The sequence below is a fragment of the Centroberyx gerrardi genome, chromosome 4, assembly GCF_048128805.1.
Source record: "Centroberyx gerrardi isolate f3 chromosome 4, fCenGer3.hap1.cur.20231027, whole genome shotgun sequence".
Classification (NCBI taxonomy): domain Eukaryota; kingdom Metazoa; phylum Chordata; class Actinopteri; order Beryciformes; family Berycidae; genus Centroberyx; species Centroberyx gerrardi.
In genome coordinates, this window is record NC_136000.1 from 23,651,549 (window position 1) to 23,675,463 (window position 23,915).

Consider the following 23,915-nt stretch of genomic DNA (forward strand, 5'->3'; position numbering starts at 1 on the left):
GACCCTATCCAAGATAACAGATATGCAATACAATTAGCCAGCTATATTTCGCTTGACGTGTTGTGGCTGACAAAATCATCTTGTAAATCACCTTTAGCACAAGCATAATGTAGGTCCCTTGTCATTTTCACTGCTGGAATTTGTCTTATTATGCCCATATTATGTCCATAAGCTACAGCAGAATTCAGTTAAAAAATCCACAATTGTATCACTTCGAAAGATTCACAACACAAATTGAAATAGCATTTTTATTAATAGGTTGTTAATAGGCTAATTATGGGTTGAATTTTCAATGAATCTAAATCCTCACGGTGATGTGAAATTAACTGATAGCATTACAAATTGATAATATATTTAGATGTTCATGTCAAGCAAAGAGACTATTGCTGGTTCAATGTCGCTGATTCCAGATACAGTACATGTAATTTGGCGAACAAGCCAAATTATAACACTAGATTCCTTCCACGGCTGAACATCAGTAATTGTGTCAAGCCAGTGTCAAGAATTATACCGGACGTAAGGTTAGTTGAAATTTCAAAATAGGGGCGTAAAATTCATGCCCACTTTTGTGTAGCCTATTTGTTTGAGTATTCTTTGTGTATTTTGACAGCCTATGTCAAGCACCATTTCAGCGGTGGCTCCTTCTGACTGACTTGACTCAGATACTGGTAGTAGAGTAGAGATGTGTTTAACTGTGTGTATTTTTGCCAGCCCTATGGCATAAACGCCTATGGCTATGACTATGCTGTGAAAATGATTTTTTGGAGAACATAGCAATTGTATCTCCATTTATTACAGAATTCTCCCTGAATATATTATTTGTTTTTAGTTTGTCACGCCATTTTACTATGACTAAATAAACATCGCAAAACGTTTGTCAATAAGGGTTTTATTTTGAAAGTTAGGACAGGAAGTCCTGTTTCACATCCTGTCTGACTGACTTGACAGCTTAAGTTTTTGCTCCTAACTACTTTGTCAAACCGGAACAGCTGTCGGGGAGAGGGATTTGAATAAACCTTTTAAATAAACAGGCTGTAAATAAAGAAAACATATTTAAAAACAGCCATGGCGCTCAGCGATGCGGACGTACAGAAACAGGTAAGGAAAAATATTAGGCACGTAAGCCTGCTAGCTAACACTAACTTACCCCACTAACGTTAGGCAAACATAGCTAGCTACTGTTAACTAGCTGGGGTTAAAAACAGCTGTTTACGTTATCGCTCACTAGCTAGCGTTAACTTATGAGGTTGTTTTAACCTGGATCGGTGATTTAGTCATTTTAATAGCATTGTGTGTCAAGGATGGGAAAGTTGAAACAACTAGCAAACTATTGGTAATAATAAAGAAAACTTCACTACGTTGTTCCTTGTCAACGGGAGTGGAAGAGGATGAAACTAGTGGTAACACTTGCTGGACGTGCCAAGCCAGGTTATTTGTTTATTCAGCAAATCAGTGCACTGTTCAAAAAATACTTTTGACTGATTATTTGACTTTTTCATCCATCACCTAGTCGCTTCCACAATTTTCCCGGCCACTATCACAACATTACCACCTGTGTTGATATAGAAATAGAATATCAACATCCTCGAAATATGTAAAAGATGGTTAATGTTAGTGAACTACCAGTCAGAACCAACATTTACCAGCACTGACTACTGTTTATTTTCCACCCTGGTCCACTTTAGTAAGCTCGTGAATATGCTCAGATAAGTTTCATATGTGAAAGAAATCACTCATCCTCTCCTTTATTTTGCATTTAATGATGTTAAATACTTACTGCAATTAGAGAATATCTAACTTGATAAGACTAATGAGGATGAACTAACCATTGCTCATCTTTCCCTCTGTTGTCTTGTTGTGGAAGATCAAGCACATGATGGCCTTCATTGAGCAGGAAGCCAGTGAGAAAGCTGAGGAAATTGATGCTAAGGTAATTAAATGCTATTTATCTCTTTTATCTACAAGTCATATCAAGAGTACTGTTTGTGATTTCTACTGCAGTGACACCTGCCTCGTCTTACCCAACTGTTTACAGGCGGAGGAAGAGTTCAACATTGAGAAGGGTCGTCTGGTGCAGACGCAGCGGGTGAAGATCATGGAATACTACGAGAAGAAGGACAAGCAGATTGAACAGCATAAGAAAATGTGAGTTGTTGGTGAAGTGGAAGGGTGGTTTGGGCAGGTTTTACACAGACTTCCTGAACTGTGAAAGTGGGATTTGGTCCACAATGACTTCCTCCTGTTCATTTCTGTACATTTATGCTGCCCACATACAAGCTGTCTTTGTGTCGATCTTTCACCGCAGCCTTTGTAGTTTTGCTCTGAGTTTTTGTCCCCGCTATCTCCAGTTTCCCTAGATCATGGCTGCCTCTTTCAAATCAAGCTAAAAGTTTTGTAGTGCGAACCAAGCGTTACTCAGGACAGGCATTTCACAAGCTTATACTCGATTGCAATTTAATATGTGCAGTGCAGCTACTAATTTACTCGTTCGCTTTTCCTTCCGCTCTCCTCAGCCAGATGTCCAACCTGATGAACCAAGCGAGGCTGAAGGTGCTGAAGGCTCGTGACGACATGATCACGGTTAGAGACCACGCTCACTTCCTCAGCACATATTCAGTTTGTGATAATACATGACTGACACACAGATTCCTCACATCTAGATATGCAGTTTTAATATTTATGCTTGTCTGTGCATGCATACAATGTGCACTGGATGTTAGCTTAACATATTCAAGTGTGAGCAGGTTGCATTCGTGCTCAGGTTATTTACACATGCATATAATGTGTAACATGGTGGATACTGCACAACATAGCCCGTTGGTGAAGACTGACTCCTAAGTTGAAATCCCACCATTTCAGTTGGATCCTTTTGAAGTTGCACACTGGATAAGACTGTGCTTGTATAACTTTTCTGAGATAATTAGGGCTGCAAGATATTGACCAGAAATCCTGTTGCGATTCTTTAATTCTTTCTTCGGTGAATATTGCGATTGCATTGTAAATTGCACTACATGTTGACACAGCTTTTTGAACATAGGTTTGTTTTTCTGAACTTGAAAACATTAGATCATTTTCTCAGATTTGATCAGCTTTAATATTAAATTGAGTTGTGGACCAGGGATTCTACATGAGAAAACACTGTTTTGTGGTCTATCTGAAACTTGCCTTCCACTAAAAAGAAATGCAGCTTCTTGTGATTTGATTGTATTATGGTTAATGGTAAGTGCCTGCCAGTGACCATCGGTTACAGTGGCACTTGTTGACCTGGATAATGTGTGTAAGCTCAGTTTCCCAGCCGTGGTTGCTGTGGTGTGAAGAGTGAGTTTTAACGGGTTAGGGTAACTTGACTGATTCCCTGTGATGGAACAGTTGAACCAGTTGAATTGGATCCTTTTTGAGTGGTAAATTGGAGTAGTCAGCGCATATTAAACTTTTGCGGTGATGTGCTGCTGCTGTGTACTTCAAGCAAGGCACTGGGCAATTGCTGACTGTGAATTGTTACAGCCTGTCAGTCACCACTGACAACCACTTACACATTACTGCCTATGTATTTCATGTATGTGACTGATCCTTCAGTACCCGAATAAGAGTCTTGGATGTACATATGGATTGAGCAACCTCAGATGCATGACATTTAAGTCAGTCAAATTACAGCATTTTGTGTCTCTTACTCCCAGGCTTTTTCTCTCCCTGTGTGTCTCAGGATTTGTTGAATGAGGCCCGTGTTCAACTTGCAGATATTGCCAAGGACCCAGCGAGGTACTCCACTCTGTTGGAGGGCCTGTTGCTTCAGGTAAAATCTCCAACTGCTCTCAGGAGTGATCAAATATAAATTCAATATTTGATCAAAACTAGTTCATAACTAACTACTGGTGTGAACTAGGTTTGATTTCATGAGTTTATGCTTCTCTATCCTCAGGGATTCTACCAACTGCTGGAACCTAAAGTGACCATTCGCTGCCGGCAGCAGGATGTGGAAATGGTTCAGGTGAGATTAAGCTGAATAAAATGTATGTTGTGGTTACTGTGACAACTTATTATGAAAAGCACAGGTCACCCTAAGAGTCTGTGTCATTCATGATGGCTAGTGGTATTTTATTTTTATTACCTTTGTTTTATTGCCTGACAGGCTGCAGTTAATAAAAACATCCCTATCTACAAAGACGCTGTGAAGAGCAACATCGTTGTCAAAATCGACCAGGAACGTTTTCTTCCATCAGACATGTAAGATGATTATTATTCATTTCAACATGTTACATGTCTAAAGAAACCCTACATCTTTGACATTTTAACTATATTGACAAATTCCTGATTTTCATTTATTTTTGTGATTGTGATCATGATTGAAGACGGTGAACAAGATGAATGCTTAAGCTGAATTTGTTCATCTCTCTCACATTTGAAATAAGTGTGTTTGTCATTATTTCAACAGCTGCGGAGGAGTTGAAGTGTACAACGACAATGGGAAGATCAAGGTTTCCAACACCTTGGAGAGCAGGCTACAGCTTATGGCCCAACAGGTGGGGAAGGCTTTTTTATTGAATAGAAGGGTATTTTATTGTTTATGTATTTACAACAAGCCTATTACGTATGTGTTATGTTATGTGATCAAAACATTTTTTTCAGCAAGCAAAAAGCCTATACTGACAAAGCTAAAGAATAAGAAGAAGAATAGTGTGAGCAGTGAAACAAAGAAAAATTACTTATACGTTTATATCTCCTGTTCTGCCAAATGTATTGTTATAGAAGTGGATTGCATATTGTTTAATAGAGTTTATGGATACAACTTCACTTGACATTAAGTCTAAAACCCAAGTCATGACTTTTGCCTTTAAAACACACACAAAAAGTAGTTTCTGCTGTTTGCCTTTGGAGGGCAGTATAGCCCAGTAGGTAGCTTTTGGTTGTGAATGTGAGAAGTTGGGTGGGCAGAAATCCAGATTTGTTGAAGTTTTATAGATCAACACCTTTGTCAGGTGCTCTAGTGAGCCTAAGCACAGGAAAGCATAGGTTCTCATTTTTCATTAGAGAAAACTCTTAGCGGGTTTCTTTCTGTGTCTAAAATAGTGACGGATGTTCAACAGACGACAGCCTTGTCTCATAAGATGCAAAGCCTTGCATAGACGAAACGACAGCAAAGTAATTGCAATGTGAAAAAATCTTGGATGTATGAAATAGGCAAAGGGCAGCTGCTGCAGTGTGCTTTCCTATTTGAATGAGAGCCATATATATCCAATGTACACCTGCAATAGATCCAACCATTTACGCACCATTACATGCCAGATGCTTCCCATTTTACTTTGGATAAGCAAGTCTTAAAGTATAAAATGGATATCTGAAAAAGCAATTCTAGGGGTTTTTGTTTTCTTCAGTAGTGCATACAGAACATCATTTTTTTTTTTGGAACAGTGATATCGAGAAACGGCAACTGTCACTTCACTTGTTGCTATAAACTAGTCACATAACCTTTTGGTGTGAAGAGTAATGATTGATAATGGAGATTACCAAACTGCAAGCGCTTCATGTGCATGTATCCTATCATTTCTTTATGAGCATTTCACCATTTACATCCTACATCTACATCTCAACCTGACAGATGATGCCTGAAATCAGAGTGGCCTTGTTTGGTGCCAACCCCAACCGCAGGTTCATGGACTAACACTGGATTTGGACAGAGCGGTACGGACGCAGGTGGAATACACCAGGTGACCACAGACTGTTCGAGGGACCCATGGCTGTATCACTGTACTCAGCAAGAGTGAACAGTCGGCCGCTCTTCATCAGGGTCAAAGAACAGCCGGTTTTAATGTGATGCTATGGCTGTTCAGATATTTGTTTACGTGTTTTCGTTCAGATGGATTGAATGATACCCAACAAGTGCACTTTCACATACATTTAAGTGCCTGCCCTCTTCTTGTTTTTTACCTTTTTACCTCTTCGGGCTCTGTCCCAGGGCTACAGACTGCCTTATATTACAATGTAATTGCAAATATGTGTTTTTCAGCTGTTTGGGGTAACTTGGCTCATTTTAAACCTGGAACCTACTGTCCCTTTCCATTTGACTTAGCTCATAAAAGATACATATTTAATCTACACATGTGTTGTCTACATCTTTTGTAGACTATACTGCCCCTCACCAGATTGCTTCTGGTGTGTTTACCAACCAAATTGTTTATCTTGTAGGAGAAAATAAGTGTGTGTGGGTATGAGATGGTGAATGGACAGAGAATGGATGTTTATCATTGCTCTGAAGCACTTAACATGCAAAACCAAAGTAATAAAAGAGTGTGAGACGGAGAAATCTGCATGTTTGAGATATCTTTTATTTACAGCTTGTAAACAAACCATTTATTCTGTTCAGGCTATGTTCGCTCTACAATGAGGAAAAAATGTAGTAGCCTAGGTACTCTAGCTTCACCAAAATGAGTCTGGCATTAAAAATGTAAAAAATGCTTTTAGTGCCACCCAGTGGACTTAAGTAATGGCAAACGGTTGGCAAGACAAGGTGCCATACTCCTTCCATGGGTCTTATCAATTATCATTGTCCTCGCTAAATTGGAGCGAAGTACCAGAAAAGAACATTTCAACACCTTAAATTCCAGCAAACGGATTGAAGACTTAACACACAAGTTGTGATGTTTTATGGGCTAGAGACTATCGGCAAAGATAAGGCTTTAGTTGCATTTTTTTTTAATTGTGCGCACGTCATTCAAAGCAACAGTTTTAAAAAAAAGTTAAACTAAGCAGTAAATGCAGCCCTATGCTTCTCAAGGGTTTGGTTTAAGCTCTTCTGAGCCGCGGAGGAGAGGAAGTCAAGGCCACGAGAGAGTGGCCCGGCAGTCTAACCTGTGGCCTATACGCAGGAAGAGAGCTGTTTGTTAGGTTATACAGCACACGGAGACTAGGATTAAAGCATTACCAGCAGATTAGCAAAAGACCTTTAGAGTCACTGGCAGGCAGCACCTCGCACTCCAGTGAAGGAATCCAAGATTACAACTCAGAACTCACGGATGGAGGAGGCGGAAGGAGGTTAAGCCCCTTTTTCCAGAGAAAGAACTCAAGCGTTGAAATCTAAATGATTGGCATCTGAATTCAAGCCAAATTCTCAGTTCATGCTCAGACATGCCATTATATCAACGGTTCTACAACATTATAATTAGCTTTTGATTAAGATTGAAAGGGGAATTTGTCACTTGCAGTGGATGATGCACAGTTCCTTTGTCACACGACCATACATACATACATGGTGTGATTGCTTGGCAATTTTTGTCAGTGGTCTCAATCAACTTGCAGCAGCTCTCGCCTTAACCAGACAGAATAATCTCTCAGGTCAAAAAAACAGCCCCAGACATACTGAAACAAGCAACCTGGGATAACCCAGACAACTTGGGACACATACCCTCAGATTAGTCACACACACACACATACACAGGACCCTGATTAACCTATAGAACCCTGTTGACAGCATGTATAAATCTAGCGAAACATGATTAGTGTGAGCCGTTGGTCCACATATTAGTCATTAGAGCCTCCTCATATCTCTCACCATTCTTTTTTCCTCATTTGGTTCGCTGATTGTGACCTCTCTCTCTCTCTCTCTCTCTCTCTCTCTCTCTCTCTCTCTCTCTCTCTCTCTCTCTCTCTCTCTCTCTCTCTCTCTCTCTCTCTCTCTCTCTCTCTCTCTCTCTCTCTCTCTCTCTCTCTCTCTCTCTCTCTCTCTCTCTCTCTCTCTCTCTCTCTCTCTCTCTCTCTCTGTATTCACCGCTCACTCAGTTGGGGTCTCTGATCTGTTCATTCGCTGCCGAGTAACGCAGCAAATTATCAGAATAGGTACAACAGCACCACCGCAACCGCCAGTGCCAAGCGCCGCTATCCCAGAAACCCTAGCACCGTCTCCCCTATCCCGAGGAAGTAGACGCCCTGCGCGATGCCAAAGAGGGGAGCGATGACTAGAGCGCGACACGTTGCCCCCTTCAGGAATGCTGATGGGCCCTCCCGCCTCATGATGCGCCTGCGAAAGCATGAGGAGAGGACAAAAGGAGGGGAGAAAGAAAGAAAGGAAAGAAATTGTGAGGAGGCTCTATACACTTCCAGTGAATATCAAGGGAGGAAATGTTATTGTATCTTAGGCCATTGTCTTACCGTGTGCAGTCAACAATTCCTCTGTATGAGTCCTCCCCCTCCCCCTTCTGCAAGGTCTGCAGGCGAGTCTTTATCACTGTATAGGCATTTCAAACACACACACACACACACACACACACACACACACACAGGAATACAGTCATTACATAAACTCAAGGATGACTGAATGTTTGTCAGGTAAAATATATCATCAAAGGAAAGCTAGACTTTTAAATATTTACATGGATATGCAACCCCACACCCCATCTCTCTCTCTCTCTCTCTCTCTCTCTCTCTCTCTCTCTCTCTCTCCCTCTTTCTTCCTCCCCCCCTGCTCTCACCATCCAACGGTGTAACAGCCACAGCTGCCACTGAACCAGCGGTGCAGCCTGCCGTGAAGGACTGCAAGAACGGGGCCCGGTCCTGCGCGTCGCCCTGGCAACCCGGACCCGCCCCTCTCCGGCCCAGCGCGTTCAGGTTGGCAAACAGCGGGAAGTAGATCATAGAGAAAGGGACGTCCCTGGAAAAGCGAGACTTAGGTTGAGTGAGCTAGAAAAGAGAGAAGCTGAGAGAAAGAGACAGAGCATGTATTACAGGTGGGGCAAGGAGAGAGAAACTGGAAGGGACTGAGGCAGAAGTGGGACAAAAAATGAGCGGGAGAGGGTGAAGACAGGAGAGAAGCAGAGAGAGAGAGAGAGACATGCCCTCATTCAACTGCAGGATTGCAGCCAGACATAGCTGCAGGGTTTTATTGATCAGTGTTGATTAGCAGAGGTGCCAGGACATACAGCAAGCACAGTATGAGTTATGCAATCCAAAATCAACTTATTAACACAGTGATGACAGAGTTCAATGGAAGGAGAGAGAGAGAGAGAATTGTGCACGATCATGTACACCTCTTATTGAAAGGTTTTCAATAAGAGGTGTTCAACAATACAAGGGGTGTATAGTGTACTGGGGGAATGTTGAACTGTGTGACACTTGTAAGATGAAGCAGAGGATGAACTGAAATATGGTGGCCAAGTTCAACTTGGGTCAGTTAAAGGTTATTTCATTCAGATTTATAACAGTGTGCTTTTCTTGTGCTGCTGTGTAGTGTGTTATCAGGATGTATCTCTTTCTGAATATCTTTATATGTAGTGCTATACATATAATAGTAAATGTTTACATGCATTAGTCCTTTATTATGAGCTTATTCTCAAAAAAGAAATGGAAAGCAAAGAAAGCCAAAAAAGAGCAAATAAGAAACAAAATCAGTAAGTAAATGGGTGAATATGTGTGTATGTGTGTCTGACCTCATCAGAGTGGCTCCCGCCCCCCTGTAGAGGCCGGCCAGGCCGCGGGTCTTCAGCAGCTCCATGGTGATGCCGGTGGCCGAGGGCCGGGGCGGAGGGGCAGGCTGGACGGGCCGGGGGGCCACCAACGACGGGGCTGGACCAGGAGCAGCAGCCTGAGCTGGAGATGGGACAGACCTCTGGGCAGCTGGGGGACAAAGACAGACAGCTCCGGTACAGAAGACAGAGAGGCTGCTGGGCCCACATCCCAGTGAGTGATTTTTTTTGTAATTCTGTAATCAGAGGTGGGTAGCTAACCTTTGGTTTTCCCTAACTAACCTGAAAAGTCTATGGGGACAAGAAGAGACATGAGGGATGCATTTCATAAGCTGCACAAAAAAGGATGGGTGCCATGCCTTTCATCTAATTTCATCTTTATGTTTCACTTCCTCAATAAGGTTTTTCCAGACATTTCCAGGCAACCTTTTACACTCATTCAAATTGATAAATTAAGCCTAATATTGCTGCCAAAAAAAATTATTGACAAGAATATTCAATACAATGACCAGCTCACCCAGCCTTCCTGCGTCCTGCAGCTGGATCTTCAGCATCTCCATGGGAGTGGTGACCACCACCTGACAGGTCCCAGCCCCGCACCCTGCCAGCACCTCCCCCCACAGCGGCAGGTGCCTGAGGACACAAAAGGGTGTCAGTGACAGATACACACCATCATCACCAGTAGGCCTCATAACTAGGCCTATGTCAGTATAAGACATTATAAGAGCAACCAAACAAGTGTCAGTGATGCAGTGATAGCAGTTCTGAAGGTGAGTGGCCTGCCCACTCCAGGGAGTGGCCTGCCCACTCCAGGGTTATTATAGTTTTGGACTTTTCATTAGCTTTTATTTGTATATCATTTTCAATTTCAGTTTAGTTTTCTTCGATGGCGTATTAGAGCCGTTGTAAGTGAATTTTTTTGGTAACACTTTACAGTAAGGGTACACTAAGTTAAGGGTTAGTTAATGCTTAATAAGGGTTAGTTAATGCTTATTAACCATTAACTAACCCTTAATTAACAGTTAACTAATGTGTCATTTACTAATGGTGTTCATGTTAACTAAGATATTAATTTATACATTATTTAATAGTTTATAAAGATGACTATTAAATAATGTATAAATTAATACCTTAGTTAACATGAACACCATTAGTAAATGATTACCAGACACATTAGTTAACTGTTAATTAAGGGTTAGTTAATGCTTATTAAGCATTAACTAACCCTTAATTAATGTACCCTTATTGTAAAGTGTTACCATTTTTTTACTGCAGCTGGAAGGAGGGGGGTAATATTCTGAGAAAAAAAATCTGAGATTAAAGTCAGAAATTTACGAGAGAAAAAAAACTATTAGTGAGAAAGTTGGTCTGCAGGATAGCGGCGTCTTGTGGCGTAGATAGTAAGTAAAACTAGCCAAAAATTATATTTTTTTACCCTGCACATAAACGAAAACTAAAAACATTATGCCTATGGATTGATTTTATCGTAATTACTTAAGTTGACATGATAGTTTTAGTTTTTTCCACAAAGTCTAGTTTTTATTTTCATTTCAGTTTACACCTGTTTTTTTAACACCTAGTATTCACCTTAGTTTTAGTTTACTATAATAACCTTGGCCTAATAAATGATTAACATTAACATTAAATAGCAAACAAATCTCATCTGTGTTCAGTATAACTTAAAATGTATATCTAATGTAATGAATTTGAGGGTATATTTCAGTATTTTCCATCATAGCTTCAGATAGTGTGTATGTGTTATGTGACGTGTCATTGAAGGATAAAAACCCAGTTACCCGTCCTTGGAGAGCTTCTGTCTGAAGACATCATTAGCAGCGAGTTTGATGGCTTTTTCTGGTGTGACAAGAGTGAGATTCACTGCTGCGCCTGGAAAGGGCAAACAGGGTGAGGGATTGAAGTGACACACACTACAGCTTCCACTAAGCCACACAAACACAACACGAACCTACACAGCAGCTTATGGCCCTTCACCCTGGGCTAATGGCAGTAGACAGTGGCGATGATAAAAAGATTGAGGGCTCACAGTAGAAACAACAGCACAGGTGGTCAGATTAAGCTCATAGTAAAGAATAGCTGTAGAGTGGTTTGTTACAGGGATTAGAAATGCAAAGAATACCTCTGTAGCATCCAAAATAGCCTTCTGAGCGCACCGTCTTTGCCAAGCAATCCAGCCTTTCAAGACAAAAAGAAAGGGGTGAGATTTTCAGGTAAGAAACCCTTCTGAATCAGGGAAATATGTCCCCAGTTGTCTGAATCAGGGAAATATGTCCCCAATTGTCTGAAACAGGGAAATATGTCCCCAATTGTCTGAAACAGGGAAATATGTCCCCAATTGTCTGAAACAGGGAAATATGTCCCCAGTTGTCTGAATCAGGGAAATATTTCCCACAATATCACTACACCAGAACAATGGTCATGTTAAAACAACTTATTTTTCAACATTATACTATACTGACAGGCACGCATGGCTACCTCACCTATAGGGATACAGTAGTATTACTGTTAAACATGCTCTGTTGTACAAAGTGTTGTGAATTATCTATGGCAAGTGACCTATAATAACAAATTATAATATTTTAGAGACATTTCTACTTGGTTAAATAGTATGCAGTGAAGAGTGGCAGGAAAGATGGAGAGACATAACAAAGGTCATGAACCTATGATGCCACAAGAACATGATGCATGGCGCTGTAGCACACTGAGCCACCAGAAATGTATTATTATTATCAGTGCTAAGTTGGCTATTATCAGGGATGGGGCAATTCATGAATTGAATTGAGAATGCATGGTGAATTCCAATTCAGTTCCTAGAGTTGGAATTTCAACCAGCTCTAAAGAAACAGAATTGGAATTCAATTGGAATGACATGAAACAGAATTGAATTCCATGAAATTCCACTTCTAAGATAAGATTGTCTTGACTTGCTAAGCTTTATATTGGCTATTATATATTTTATTTTATTATAACCTAGTCATACTTATTATGTTGAGAACCATAGTCTGGAAGAGGATGTGCTGTTGACCACATGATTGCCATACTCTACCAACCAGCCATGTTTGATGCTTTCTATTACACATATTACTGAGTTATTGACAGTTCAGACAGAATCAGTCACCCTACTGCACCACCTCGCACAGAAGAGGGGGAACCCATGTCCGCTTTTCAGACTTTTTTCTGTTATGCGTCATCCAAAAGCATCATCACCAGCTAGGCTTTGACCTAAATACACCATGAGTTGATCAAAAGTCAAGGGATCACCCTGCAGCCAAACACCAGGTCTCTGACCCAACACTCTGTCCCAGCAACAAACACCAAGCCTGGATAGAGATTGTGTGAGCAGACATGTAGAAAAACTCTGTCTGTCCTTGCAAAGAGCAACATATTCAGCCTCATAAGTGGGCGTAAAAAGATCAGAGTGACCAAAGCTATTTTTTCCATCTCTGACTCATAGTGGAAAACCATAGTCTGGAAATGTTTGTGCTGCTGAACGCATGACTGCCACACCCCATCAACCAGCAATATTGATGCCCACCAGATGTGCGCAATAAAAACACTCAGGGTCTTTTAAGGACACTGAGTCTCTTTGCCTCTGCTTCTTTTGATTCTGTTTCTACTTATCCAAAGCTAATTACAAGATGAGTTAATGGAGTATAAAATAACTACTTTTTAGTCCATTCATATGAACATTTGTCAGATGTTAAATACTTTAGTGAAGTCAATGCACAGATATCAAAACATTTCAAAGTTGTTGTGCTAGTCCAGCAAAATATACTGTACTGTGCAAGATACAGCCATTCCATGAACAATACACACTGAAATCCCATGACTGTTTTATACAAACTTAGACCAAATATGGGAAGAGTGTGCTATGCTGCTCCACTCTTTGAGATTCATCGGAAAAGTATGTGAGACATGGTAATCTGAACAATTTTGACTTGTTTATAGTTCAAATTAGAGTGCAGTTAACTCTAGAGCCCATGTTTAAAACCATTTCTAATCAGGATGCTGAGATTTTGTGCTGTCTTCACATTTTTGATGTCTTTTGCACAACTTTCTGTATGCTGTCTTTTTGAACAGGACTTGAAAAGGGATAGGCTCATCTCAATACTTCTTCCCTGATCAGATAAATGCTTAAAACAAAAAAGTAAGGAAAAACAGAGAGCCCTTTTCTCTGTCTTAGTAATTGATAAATAATTATCGGAAAGTCTTGTCCAGAGATGCTGAGACTAAGGAAATGACAAATCAAATCAGAGTGAAAAGTGAAAGTTCTCATCTCTGTCTCTGTGTATCTGGCACATCATTGACATTAGCTGGTTAACTTGGGCCAGGGGGGAGCGCTACTCACATTCCTTTGTAGACTTGGGCGCCCTGCTGGTTCTGTAGGCGGGTCTTGGCTAGGTCAATAGGAAATACACATGTCACACCGACCAGGCCTGCCACGCCCCCATTAATCAGCTTAGCGGGGAGGCTGCAGGAGGATCAAAATACAGACACACAAACACATGCACACATGCATGCATGCACAGACCCATGCACACATATCACCCACGCAAGCCGTGCAAATGACACATACATCCATGGACAAACACACAAATAAGGCACAGGTTTCCCAAGCACACACACACACACACACACACACACACACACACACACACAAAGAGTATGTTAGTATATAAAGACACCAACATGTATTCCCCACACTCTGACCCCTCTGTATTAAGCTAAACAAATAAGGCTAAGGTAGTTACCTAACTTTCCGCTCTGCCATCCTGCGTCTGGCTGGCCTCCAGGCCCAGGCCCACTACTCTCCTCCTCCTCCTCCTCCTCCTCCTCCTCCTCCTCCTCTTCTTCCTCTTCCCTCCCACACGTCGGCACGCAGCCCAATTCGTCACCACAGCCCAGCCCTCACCTGCCCACCAGTCTCCAGCACGCCGCCAACGCAGCTCACCACTTCTCTACCGTGGCAGCAATGGACTGCCTGCTTCTCCCTCGCACGGCACGGGTGGACGCCCCCCCCCTTTTTTTTTCCTTGTGGCAACAACCACTAATGTTGGATCTGTGTCTTCTGGCCAGCCTTTCTGCTGTGCTGTACCTCACACCGAGACCTGGTCTCTCTCCCACTGTCTGGAACAACAGAACACATGCGGTTAATATGGATAAGATACTTCAGTTGAATACAAACGAGGCCAGTGTTTCTCTACTCTATATGCCACAGAGGTATTTTCTCCCTGAAAGCCCTGTTGAATAGACATTTGCAATGGCTCTAGGAGGGCATGTTGTGGTGGAGAATTGACACACCTCATATTGAATCTCAGGGCCTATAAAATCCAGACTTGGTAATTCATACATGTGAATAGTAGCATATTCTGGGACTACCACACTGAGACAGAGCATCTTAAGTCTCTCTAATCTGCCAGCTAAAATGGATAAGACTATTTGATCTAGCAAGGAGGGCAGAACTGAAAGATGAGGGGCTTACCGGTATTCTTTTACTGCGTTTGAAATCCACCATTTACAAAGGACTGAAAAAGAGATTTGAGGGGAACTTGGAAAAATCGTTTGACAAGTTTTTTTTTCCTCTTTTCGTTGGAACTACAATAGTCTGTGGTCTATCCTAAGAAGCATGTTGTAAAGATAATACAAATACCGTTGAAACCCTATCTGCAGTTAACAGTCCTTAAACTTCCCCCTGCTTTTACTTATGTTCTCAATTTCTTCCATTCTTTTTCTTCCTTTCCCCCTTCTGACTTCCTCCCTTCCCTTGGCTCTCTAATTAATCTCTCTCTTAATCTCTCCACCTCCATTCCCCCTCTGTCTATTTTTACCACTGTAAACCTTCGCTCTATCCTTCCCTGTCTCCTCCTTTGAAAGCAAAGGAAACAATCAATTTGGCCCTCTCAACTTGATTTTTTTCTTTTACCTCTTATCTTTTGATGCCATCTTCCGTCATCTCTCAGTGAGTTTCTCTTTTTCTATCCCTTTCTTCTTCTGCAAACTCTGCCTTTTGCAGTGCTGGATATCCTCCTCACATTCTACACATGCCTTTCACTGAGCCTCTTTCTGTGAAACTTTCTTTCAGCTCTGCTCCTTTCACGCGCACTAGCACCCCTGCCAAAACGCAGACAAGGGTGTCTCACTCCAAGGCAACCCCCAGCTCCCGGACCTCTATTTCCCCAAACTGCACTGGAACACCCCAACTCACACCAAACTCACACAAGCACAGCCCCATGAGACAGCTTTCGAAAAAACTTAATTTTCTTCCATCACAGAGACATAGCAGTGGGGCACGGGGACTTACCTCTGTCAGTGCATCCCACAGGCAGGATCAAGCTGTCCACTTTCCTTTCACTTCAACAATGTGTGCAGCAATGGTAGTCAAGCGAGAGCGATCTGAGAGAGCCAGCCGCCGCTCAGGGGCCGTTGCACAAACACCAGCATTGTCCTCCTGCCTAAGTCCCTCCCTCTCGTGGTGACTCCCTGTGTGACACAGCCCCAGCAACACAGCTCTGCACTAACACAACTCGACATAAACTCATGCCTGTGTAGCCACGGCCACAGCACATGCAAACAGACACGGCAGACACATTCAATTCCCTATAATTGTAATTCAGTGTAAGTTTCTTTTTAAGAGTATATACACAGCATGAACAGCAACAGAAAAGGCTTCCCATCTATAACGAGCCCTCTATTCAGCAGCCCTGCTATTACATAATACCTCAAGGCACATTATATGCCACGAATGAACAGAGACTCACAATTACTACCAAGTTGAACAATGATATACCACTATGAATACCACTGTTTCAAATGTTTTATTGCTGGAAAATATGTAAAAGATGGTAATTAAAGGAGTAAAACATTATACAAGAACATCAAGTAAAAGAGCATGTGGCCACATCAGCAACCTCTCTGTTGCCCTTAAACTATTTATTCATGAGCATTGATTGATGTATTGATTCCTGATAATGGAAAAACAACTACTATCAGTGATAATTTGTCACACTGGCAGGGGAATTCTTGCATTAAACATGCTTTATAAATTGGCTTTCACGTGTAATATGCGGTTATATCATACATTGTTTAAAAAAAAAAAGAAGATTATTTGAGGTGAAAACATAAAACTATTTGCACCTAATGATCTATCACTATGTGTCTCTCTCCCATCCCCATTGTAACATCAGCTCATCGGCCCCCGGCACTATTTTCAGGTGTAGGAATCCATCTAACCTTATTTACCCGACTCGCTCCAGCAGTCCTTCTCATACTATTGCTGGAGGACCCTGGAACTGCCAGTCAGCAGTTAAGAAAACTGAGACCATCTCAGCCCACACTCTGTCTCAATCCCTCCACTTTCTGGCCCTCACTGAGACCTGGACCATACTTGAAAATGCTGCCACTCCAGCAGCCCTCTCTGCTGCTTATTCTTTGTGGTCGTCAGGGAGGCACTGGACTCCTTATACTTATACTGTCCTTCCTCTTTCACATCCTCTTTTTAATTCCATGCAGTTTCTGTACCTACCACCACCTGCCCCCTTAATCCTATCCCTTCCACTCCTCTCCAAACCATTTGTACTGACATCATTCCCTTCCTCACTGCCCTTATCAATTCCTCCCTGTCCGCAGGCCTTGTTCCAGTTGCTGTAAAGACTGCCAGGGTCAAGTCTCTACTTAAAGGGTAACTTCGGTATTTTTCAACCTGGACCCTATTTTCCCATCTTTTTGTGTCTAAATGACTAAAGGGGACAACAATTTTTGAAATTGGTCCAGTATTGAGTGAGATCGCTTCAGCTGGCAGCCGCGAAACGGGCTGCAATATAATCTGACGGGGCAAATCGCACCGTCAATGTACGTCCACTAAAAGTGCTTGTTTTTGCCACTGACAGGCTCAGATTGTTTATTGATTATAAGTGTCTGACAACATTATGGAAAGGACCCTACAGAGAAATGAAATGTTTTTCTTTACCTTTCGCTTGATCCGGTCTGTGTGTAACTTCCTGCAACAACTCAACTCTCGCGAGACTTGAACGAGACTTGGTTACACAAAAATTGTTGTCCCCTTTAGTCACTTAGACACAAAAAGATGGGAAAATAGGGTCCAGGTTGAAAAATACCGAAGTTACCCTTTAAGAAACCTTCCCTCAACCCTGCTGTTATCCATAACTACAGACCTGTATCTCTTCTCTCCTTTCTATCCAAAACCCTTGAGCGAGCAGTTTCCAATCAACTCTCCCTCTATCTCTTCCAGAATGACCTCCTGGGTCCACTTCAATCCGGTTTCAAGGCTTCTCACTCTACCGAGACTGCTCTCCTTGCTGTCACAGAGGCCCTGCACACTGCCAGGGCTTCATCCCTCTCCTCTGTCCTTGTCCTCCTTGACTTGTCTGCTGCTTTTGATACAGTTGACCACCAAATCCTTCTCTCCATCCTATCTGAACTGGGCATTACTGGATCTACACACTCCTGGTTTGCATCCAGTTTGGCTAACTGCTCATACCAGGTCTCATGGAGAGGATCTCTGTCCAGACCTTGCATACTTAACACTGGTGTCCCTCAGGGCTCAGTCCTGGGGCCCATGCTATTCTCTCTGTATACTAAATCCCTCGGCCGTGCTTCTCCTATCACTGTTACGCTGATGACACTCAACTCTACCTCTCCTTCCCCCCCCTCAGAAACACAAATTGATGGCCGCATGATCACTGCATGTCTTGAAGACATCAGTGCTTGGATGTCTTTGCATCACCTCAATCTCAATGACAAGGTGGAGCTAATGGTGGAACACAATTCCATAATGGTGGAACAAGCTCCCCCCATCTGTCAGAACAACTGAATCATTACCCATCTTTCGCCAGAGACTGAAGAGACATCTCTGCAGGTTACATATGGACCCCACTTGAATTAACCTATCACATAACGATCTTCTTCCCCTTCAACTCTTAAAAAAACAAAAACAAAAAAACCTCTGATTCTACAAATGCCACTTATTCCTATTAAAATGGTCAATGCTTTTATCCAACGTGTGTTACAGTACCATGAGTGCACACATTTTTGGCATGTTGGCCCCATTGGGAATTGAATCCCTAAACGCTGGCAATGTTGGTGCCACACCTTATCCATTGAGCTACGAAACCACAAAGAAGACCTTTTTGGTGGTTCCCTGTATCAATAGATAGACAGTCATTCACACTCACATTCCTACATGAATCAAAGCCAGGACCTTCCTGCTGAGAGGCGACAGTGCTAACCACTGCCTTATGTAATAATGAGCAAACCAAAAAGGTCCTCTTTGTACCTCCATGTACCACATCAAGAAATGAACTGCACTACACAACCACACTGGACAATGGCACCAAAAACTGTCACACAGTTCTTAAATATTGGCTGTATAGTTATATATTTATACCTAAAATACTCTGGATCCCAGTGCAATGTTCTAGACCTAGACCTGTATAGATTCCTGCTTTTATTAATACTATATTATTATTTCTCTACCACTGACTTCAGTAGCTTCCCACCAGTGCAATATGCATAGTGTGCAGATAAGTTTCTTAAATAAGACACCCTTAGTTGGAACCTTTAGCTTGCCCAAGCCACTTAGCTCAGGCTTTACACTGGACGGCCACTGGATTGCTCTGTCTCCTAGCAACATCACAGTCTAAAGTGGGACTGAGGTTCCCAAGGGAGAGGGCCATCACTGCACTGACAGCACTGTGACGGCTGAGCATCACTGCCCTGCCCCACTACTGATAACCACTGTCACCTTATAGCAGGGATGGGCAATCCTGTGCCATCAAGAGCCAAGAGTCTGCAGGTTTTCATTCCAACCAAAGACTACACAAGAGATTTCACTGATTAACACACCTTCAACCAGACAGGAGGGACCAATCAATGAAATCACCTGTATTCTTTGGTTGGAATGAAAACATGCATACTCTTGGCCCTCCATAGCACATGGCTGCCTATCCCTGCATTATAGGGTTCAGGTAGTCAAATCCAAAGGCAAAGTCCGTGACCATAGTGATAAACAGGGATGTAGTGCAGGATTAACCCATCTAAAGTCTCAGTTTACCCACCTTTTTATTTGCCGAACAAAGTTTACCCACCTTTTTAGAATTTATCTTTTGATGAGGTGGATTCAAAGTATACATCATTCTAAATAGTTTCAAACTGATGTGATATTGGTGGTTGTTTGTCTTATGATGATCACCCACCTTTTTATTTACTACTATACCACTGGTGATTTATCTTATCTTTGTGGCAGTCACTTTTGCTCATTTACCTGAACTAGAATGGACGAAGCAGTGTTGGGTCTAATATAGTATGGTCTTTAAACACAGCAATGACCTTTAATAGGATAACGGGGAAATGTAAACAGACATCTAACTCTGGAAACAGCCCGGCAGGGGAGTGTGGCAATTAACCTTGCCACTCACTGAGCATCATTGTACCTCATCGCATGCAGTTTTCGCCTTTTGCGATGGGGGGAGCCCCAGCGTAATATATTGCACAAACCTTACACGGTGGTGTTGTTTACAAAAAACAATTATACCTCGCAGTTCATTGCACTCGACCATGATCAGCTGCTCGAACGCAGTTGGAACTGTTGAAAACTTGCGCTGCTGCAATAGTAGTATTGCAAATAATAAAGAATATATAATGGGGGTGACTTATACGATTGTCACCTTCAGATGACTCAGACACAAAAGAAAAATAACCAATTCAGCCTAAACCATAACGACTGGAACCTTATCTTCACACACCAACAGCGTGCAGATGATGCTAAATGAAAGTTAATACCTAGCTCATCCTTAAAACTTTCAGGACTGTAGTTCATTCACCATTCATAAGTATTCCCTTTAAACGGCGACCGCACTATCAAGTCGAGGGAGGACTACTGACTATAGACATTTACGATAACAGCAAACAGCCAACGATAATTGCAAATATTCTTAATTTTGAGTTACAAAACTTAAAATACTAGCAAGTCGTATACTATGAGAACAAATTTTATTCACGTACACTTTTACATCCAGCGCAATGTAACAGTTCACCCCTCCGCGTCGTGCGGTGGTATCGCCCTCCCCCATCTGTTCAGCTCTGGAGATACTCTGATTGAAACAGATTGTAGCGCTCCCCGGGTCGCAATGGCAACTGTCCGGACTGGACGTCAACGGCAACTTTTGTCATATTTTTAAAGGGAGTTTGACGTTACGGAGACCTTATAAGTCATTGAAGAAACTACTTTCTAATGTGAGAAACAAACGTCACACCATTTCTCCAGTCCGAAAATGTCCCAGGGATGTATAATTTCTGTGGAAGAGATCCAGTCTTGGTGGGAAGTCCCCGCCATAGCCCACTTCTGTTCGCTGTTCAGGACAGCGTTCAACCTTCCAGACTTTGAAATAGAGGTAAATGAATAATGGGGTTACGTGCAGTAACATTAACGTCTTTTATCACGTAAATTAAAAGTTGTTTTATGTCAGCTTTTTTCACTACATGGTCTGTCAAGTGCAGTTTGTATAACGAGCTAACTGGTTAGCCAGCTTAGCTGTGTGTTCTGTGAACTTCTCGTATGTTAACGTTACTAAGGCAATCCTGTTAGGTAACGCGCTAGCCAGCTAGTTAGCGTTGCTAAAAGCTAGCTTTACTGGCTAATTGCTGATTCTCGCAGTTGAAAAACATGTCACCAGACTACTCATTTGAACATAAATACTTAGTTTTTTGGTCCGACATTCGTAGGACAGTTTGGTCTGCCCAAGGATGCTCGAGTGATATTCACAACGATAAGATTAGATAGAGAGGTGTTCTTGTAACAGAACCATGTGCCACCCATTTGTTTTCATTTGGTGAGAGACTTACATCGCGCTCATGTTTATGTTGTGGAGCGGTTAGTTCAGGTCGTCTTTGGACAAAAAGTAAATGCCCAGAATGTTGCTGGTAAGAATGTGCTTGGAATAAATTCACAAAGCAATACCAAACTTGTGAACAGTCAAGTGATAGTTGAACTCTTATAATAATTTAATTGCTACGGCTTACGATCTGATGTAAATTTCAGTCATAGTGCAATAAGTCGCACTAACTTGAATAGCAACCTGGTTGTTGTCCTGGTGTTTGAGTGGTCTACGTTGTGTTTTTATATCAAATAAAGTTAAGTTCATGGCGTGAGGTTCGAGTTTATTGTCTTGCAGTTGCAAGCCATCTGGCTTGGGTAGCCATAGGGACGCAGATGCCTTTCAGGCATTGTTTCCTCGCCCTATTCTCGTTTTACCCCAAGAAGCGATGGTTTAAACGCTTATTTTCTATATCAACTGGGTCCTAAAAGGTGTGAAGGTGACACCATCCGTTCATATCTGTGCTGTATCACAGAATAAACGAGATTTATTACACCACGATTACATAATTTAACTTTATCACTCGATTCTTCTCCTTGGACACTAAATTGTCTTTGCAATTCATAGAGCACTTTTTTCCAACATGCATCTTGTCTGGTAGCACGTTACAGTTAATATAGATTGTTTAATCCATCGAGGAATTATTGCACTTAAAAGAAATTGGTAAGGTCAACATCACGCATCAACAGTCTCCATCACTCATTCACCCCCACCCCCTTCGGGAGAGAAACACACGCAGGCACCGCTTTGTTATTAGATGAGGGGCAAAGCAGATGGGGATCGCATTGCGCCTAGTTTACATGAAAGTTGAGGGTCTCATGTGCTGTTGAATTTCGCTTCACAAAGGTTTTTGGTTAATGAAAATACATCGCACTGTTGTATTTAAGTACACAAATCAACTATTTATAGGTTAGTTTGTTGCAACCGACCGATCGGTCGAGTTTCTTTGATTTTAATTTTACAAACATCACGTTTCTGTGAAGCAAGCATGGTTTTGCACCGTTTGGTTTGACGCCAGGAGCGTCCCGCAGCAACCGAGTGAGAATGATTTATCCGTCTTTAACTGCATCAGTAAGCACAGATCACATGTGCCGCTTCCACCCACTACAGCTGGATTTCGAGGAAATATTGAGATGGATGGAGTAGTCTTATACTTTGACATCTTAATCAGACACTCTCTTGGTGTTCAAGGTCATAACTCCTTTAGCTCTCAATGCAATTATTTGCAGTTGCAGTCATAATAATAGCCTAATAGTTTCTCTTGGTAATGAGTAGACGCCTAGTGCCTCTTGTCTTTGATTGAACGCCTGTGGAAAGTAGCCTACATCTCAATCTTTTAAGTAATTTGAGCAACATTGTGTTTGTGGCAAGGAGTGTCATTGTAGAAACTGTAGACATTTCATCTTGTGAAGAAGTAACAGTCACTTTACATCAAACTGTCTTTGGTGGAATACTTGAATAGGAGTAGCCTACATGGTAATGGATTTGTCTCTTAACCTGTTTTGCAGTAAGGCCTACCAGACCAGTGGTTTGTGTGAAACAACCCAATCCAACTCACTGAATGATGTAACAATTAGTAACTACAGTTTGGCATCCCTATTATTAGTACTGGATCATGAAATGATCCTGAAAGCTATCAACATGGCTACGTGTCATTCTTGAATCCTATTTTTGCTACTTATTTGCTCTTGCAGCTCTTGATTGAGTCATTGGTATTTATCGATACCAAAGTGTCAGTGTAGCTGAACCAGTGTTGTGCATCTCTAATCCATCAGATTTGAAGCTACAGTGACTTTGTATGTGTAATGAATGGCTCATTGGTGGTGGTGGGAGGGGGAGCTTAGGTGACTAATGTTGTTCCTGCTCAGTTTCCTCTCTGTTTTTAGTTCCTAGTGGGGTACTTCTAAACGGCTGTTCTGAATAAAGCTGGTGGCTTTTTTAGTAAATGATGCACAAATCCAGGTCTAAGAGGATCTAATGTCTTTGATGTGGTCTTGCCTTGTCTGGAAGGTGAGCGGATGACTATGTCTAAGTAAATGATCAACAGGGATGGGTAGCGAGTAGAGTCTGACTCTGGCCTATAGGCCTATTCCCTGTGCTCCACATGAAGTCATCTCTTGCTGAATTGGTGAGACTGCTGACTGTGTCGAAATTGTGCCCTTAATCCAAAGTAATTTTAGCGAGGAGTCGTTATCTGTAAGAAAAACTGTATTGAGTCCATGTAGCCATTGTGATTTGACAGTGGGAAGATCAGGCCATAATGGTCCAAAGGCTGCACTCTCAAGACATCTGAGCTGTACTGCTAACCTCAGAAATTCTTACTCTAGAGGTGGATGCTGAATCCAAAAGTCCAGATTTATCCAGATTTGCGGAGTTTGCGGTACGCTCCTGTGAAGTCCAGAAGGGGTTAGAGCGGTTCCTTGCCGAAACTATCAAGTCCATGAGGGCTGATGCAGACATTTGGGGGTCTCTGTGGACTTCCAGAGTTCCAGACTTAACTAGTGAGATTTCCCACAGTTAATTGCAGTTCAGATATGATGATGACATCAGGTTA

At 42.0% G+C, this 23,915-nt stretch overlaps 3 protein-coding genes across 4 annotated transcripts in view; 2 read left to right on the forward strand and 1 right to left on the reverse strand.

Moving 5' to 3' along the window:
* The first annotated feature begins 957 nt into the window (after positions 1-957).
* atp6v1e1a (ATPase H+ transporting V1 subunit E1a) lies at positions 958-6,299 on the forward strand. The gene is made up of 9 exons (XM_071896829.2): positions 958-1,098; positions 1,865-1,930; positions 2,036-2,145; positions 2,514-2,580; positions 3,704-3,793; positions 3,920-3,988; positions 4,130-4,224; positions 4,433-4,520; positions 5,597-6,299. Exons 1-9 carry the CDS (start codon positions 1,066-1,068, stop codon positions 5,657-5,659), a joined length of 681 nt encoding a protein of 226 aa, XP_071752930.2. The 5' UTR covers positions 958-1,065; the 3' UTR covers positions 5,660-6,299.
* Positions 6,300-6,305: 6 nt separating this feature from the next.
* slc25a18 (solute carrier family 25 member 18) lies at positions 6,306-15,858 on the reverse strand. Of its 2 annotated transcripts, none has more exons than XM_078282986.1 (11): positions 15,772-15,858; positions 14,222-14,597; positions 13,819-13,941; positions 11,590-11,645; positions 11,249-11,339; positions 9,970-10,085; positions 9,417-9,603; positions 8,463-8,641; positions 8,143-8,218; positions 7,763-8,011; positions 6,306-7,616 (listed from the first exon to the last, which is right to left on the reverse strand). In XM_078282986.1, the coding sequence occupies exons 2-10, from the start codon at positions 14,239-14,241 to the stop codon at positions 7,870-7,872; spliced, it is 990 nt and encodes a 329-aa protein (XP_078139112.1). In that variant the 5' UTR covers positions 14,242-14,597; positions 15,772-15,858; the 3' UTR covers positions 6,306-7,616; positions 7,763-7,869. The 2 variants fall into 2 exon arrangements, with proteins under 2 accessions (XP_078139112.1, XP_078139113.1); XM_078282987.1 differs by having other exon boundaries at positions 6,306-7,624.
* A 4,795-nt stretch (positions 15,859-20,653) lies between these two features.
* cecr2 (CECR2 histone acetyl-lysine reader) overlaps positions 20,654-23,915 on the forward strand; it is a 37,204-nt gene continuing 33,942 nt past the window's right edge. The window contains exon 1 of the mRNA XM_071896844.2: positions 20,654-20,878. Coding sequence (XP_071752945.2) covers positions 20,759-20,878 — 120 coding nt within the window. The 5' untranslated portion in view covers positions 20,654-20,758. The remainder of the gene's footprint in view (positions 20,879-23,915) is intronic.

Coding starts and splice junctions, on each gene's coding strand:
- atp6v1e1a (XM_071896829.2), top strand. CDS start 1,066: ATGGCGCTCAGCGATGCGGACGTACAGAAACAG. Junction 1,931..2,035: donor CTGAGGAAATTGATGCTAAG/GTAATTAAATGC, acceptor AACTGTTTACAG/GCGGAGGAAGAGTTCAACAT. Junction 2,581..3,703: donor CTCGTGACGACATGATCACG/GTTAGAGACCAC, acceptor TGTGTGTCTCAG/GATTTGTTGAATGAGGCCCG.
- slc25a18 (XM_078282986.1), bottom strand. CDS start 14,241: ATGGCAGAGCGGAAAGTTAG. Junction 11,646..13,818: donor GCCCAAGTCTACAAAGGAAT/GTGAGTAGCGCT, acceptor TTGTCTTGAAAG/GCTGGATTGCTTGGCAAAGA. Junction 11,340..11,589: donor CTATTTTGGATGCTACAGAG/GTATTCTTTGCA, acceptor TGCCCTTTCCAG/GCGCAGCAGTGAATCTCACT.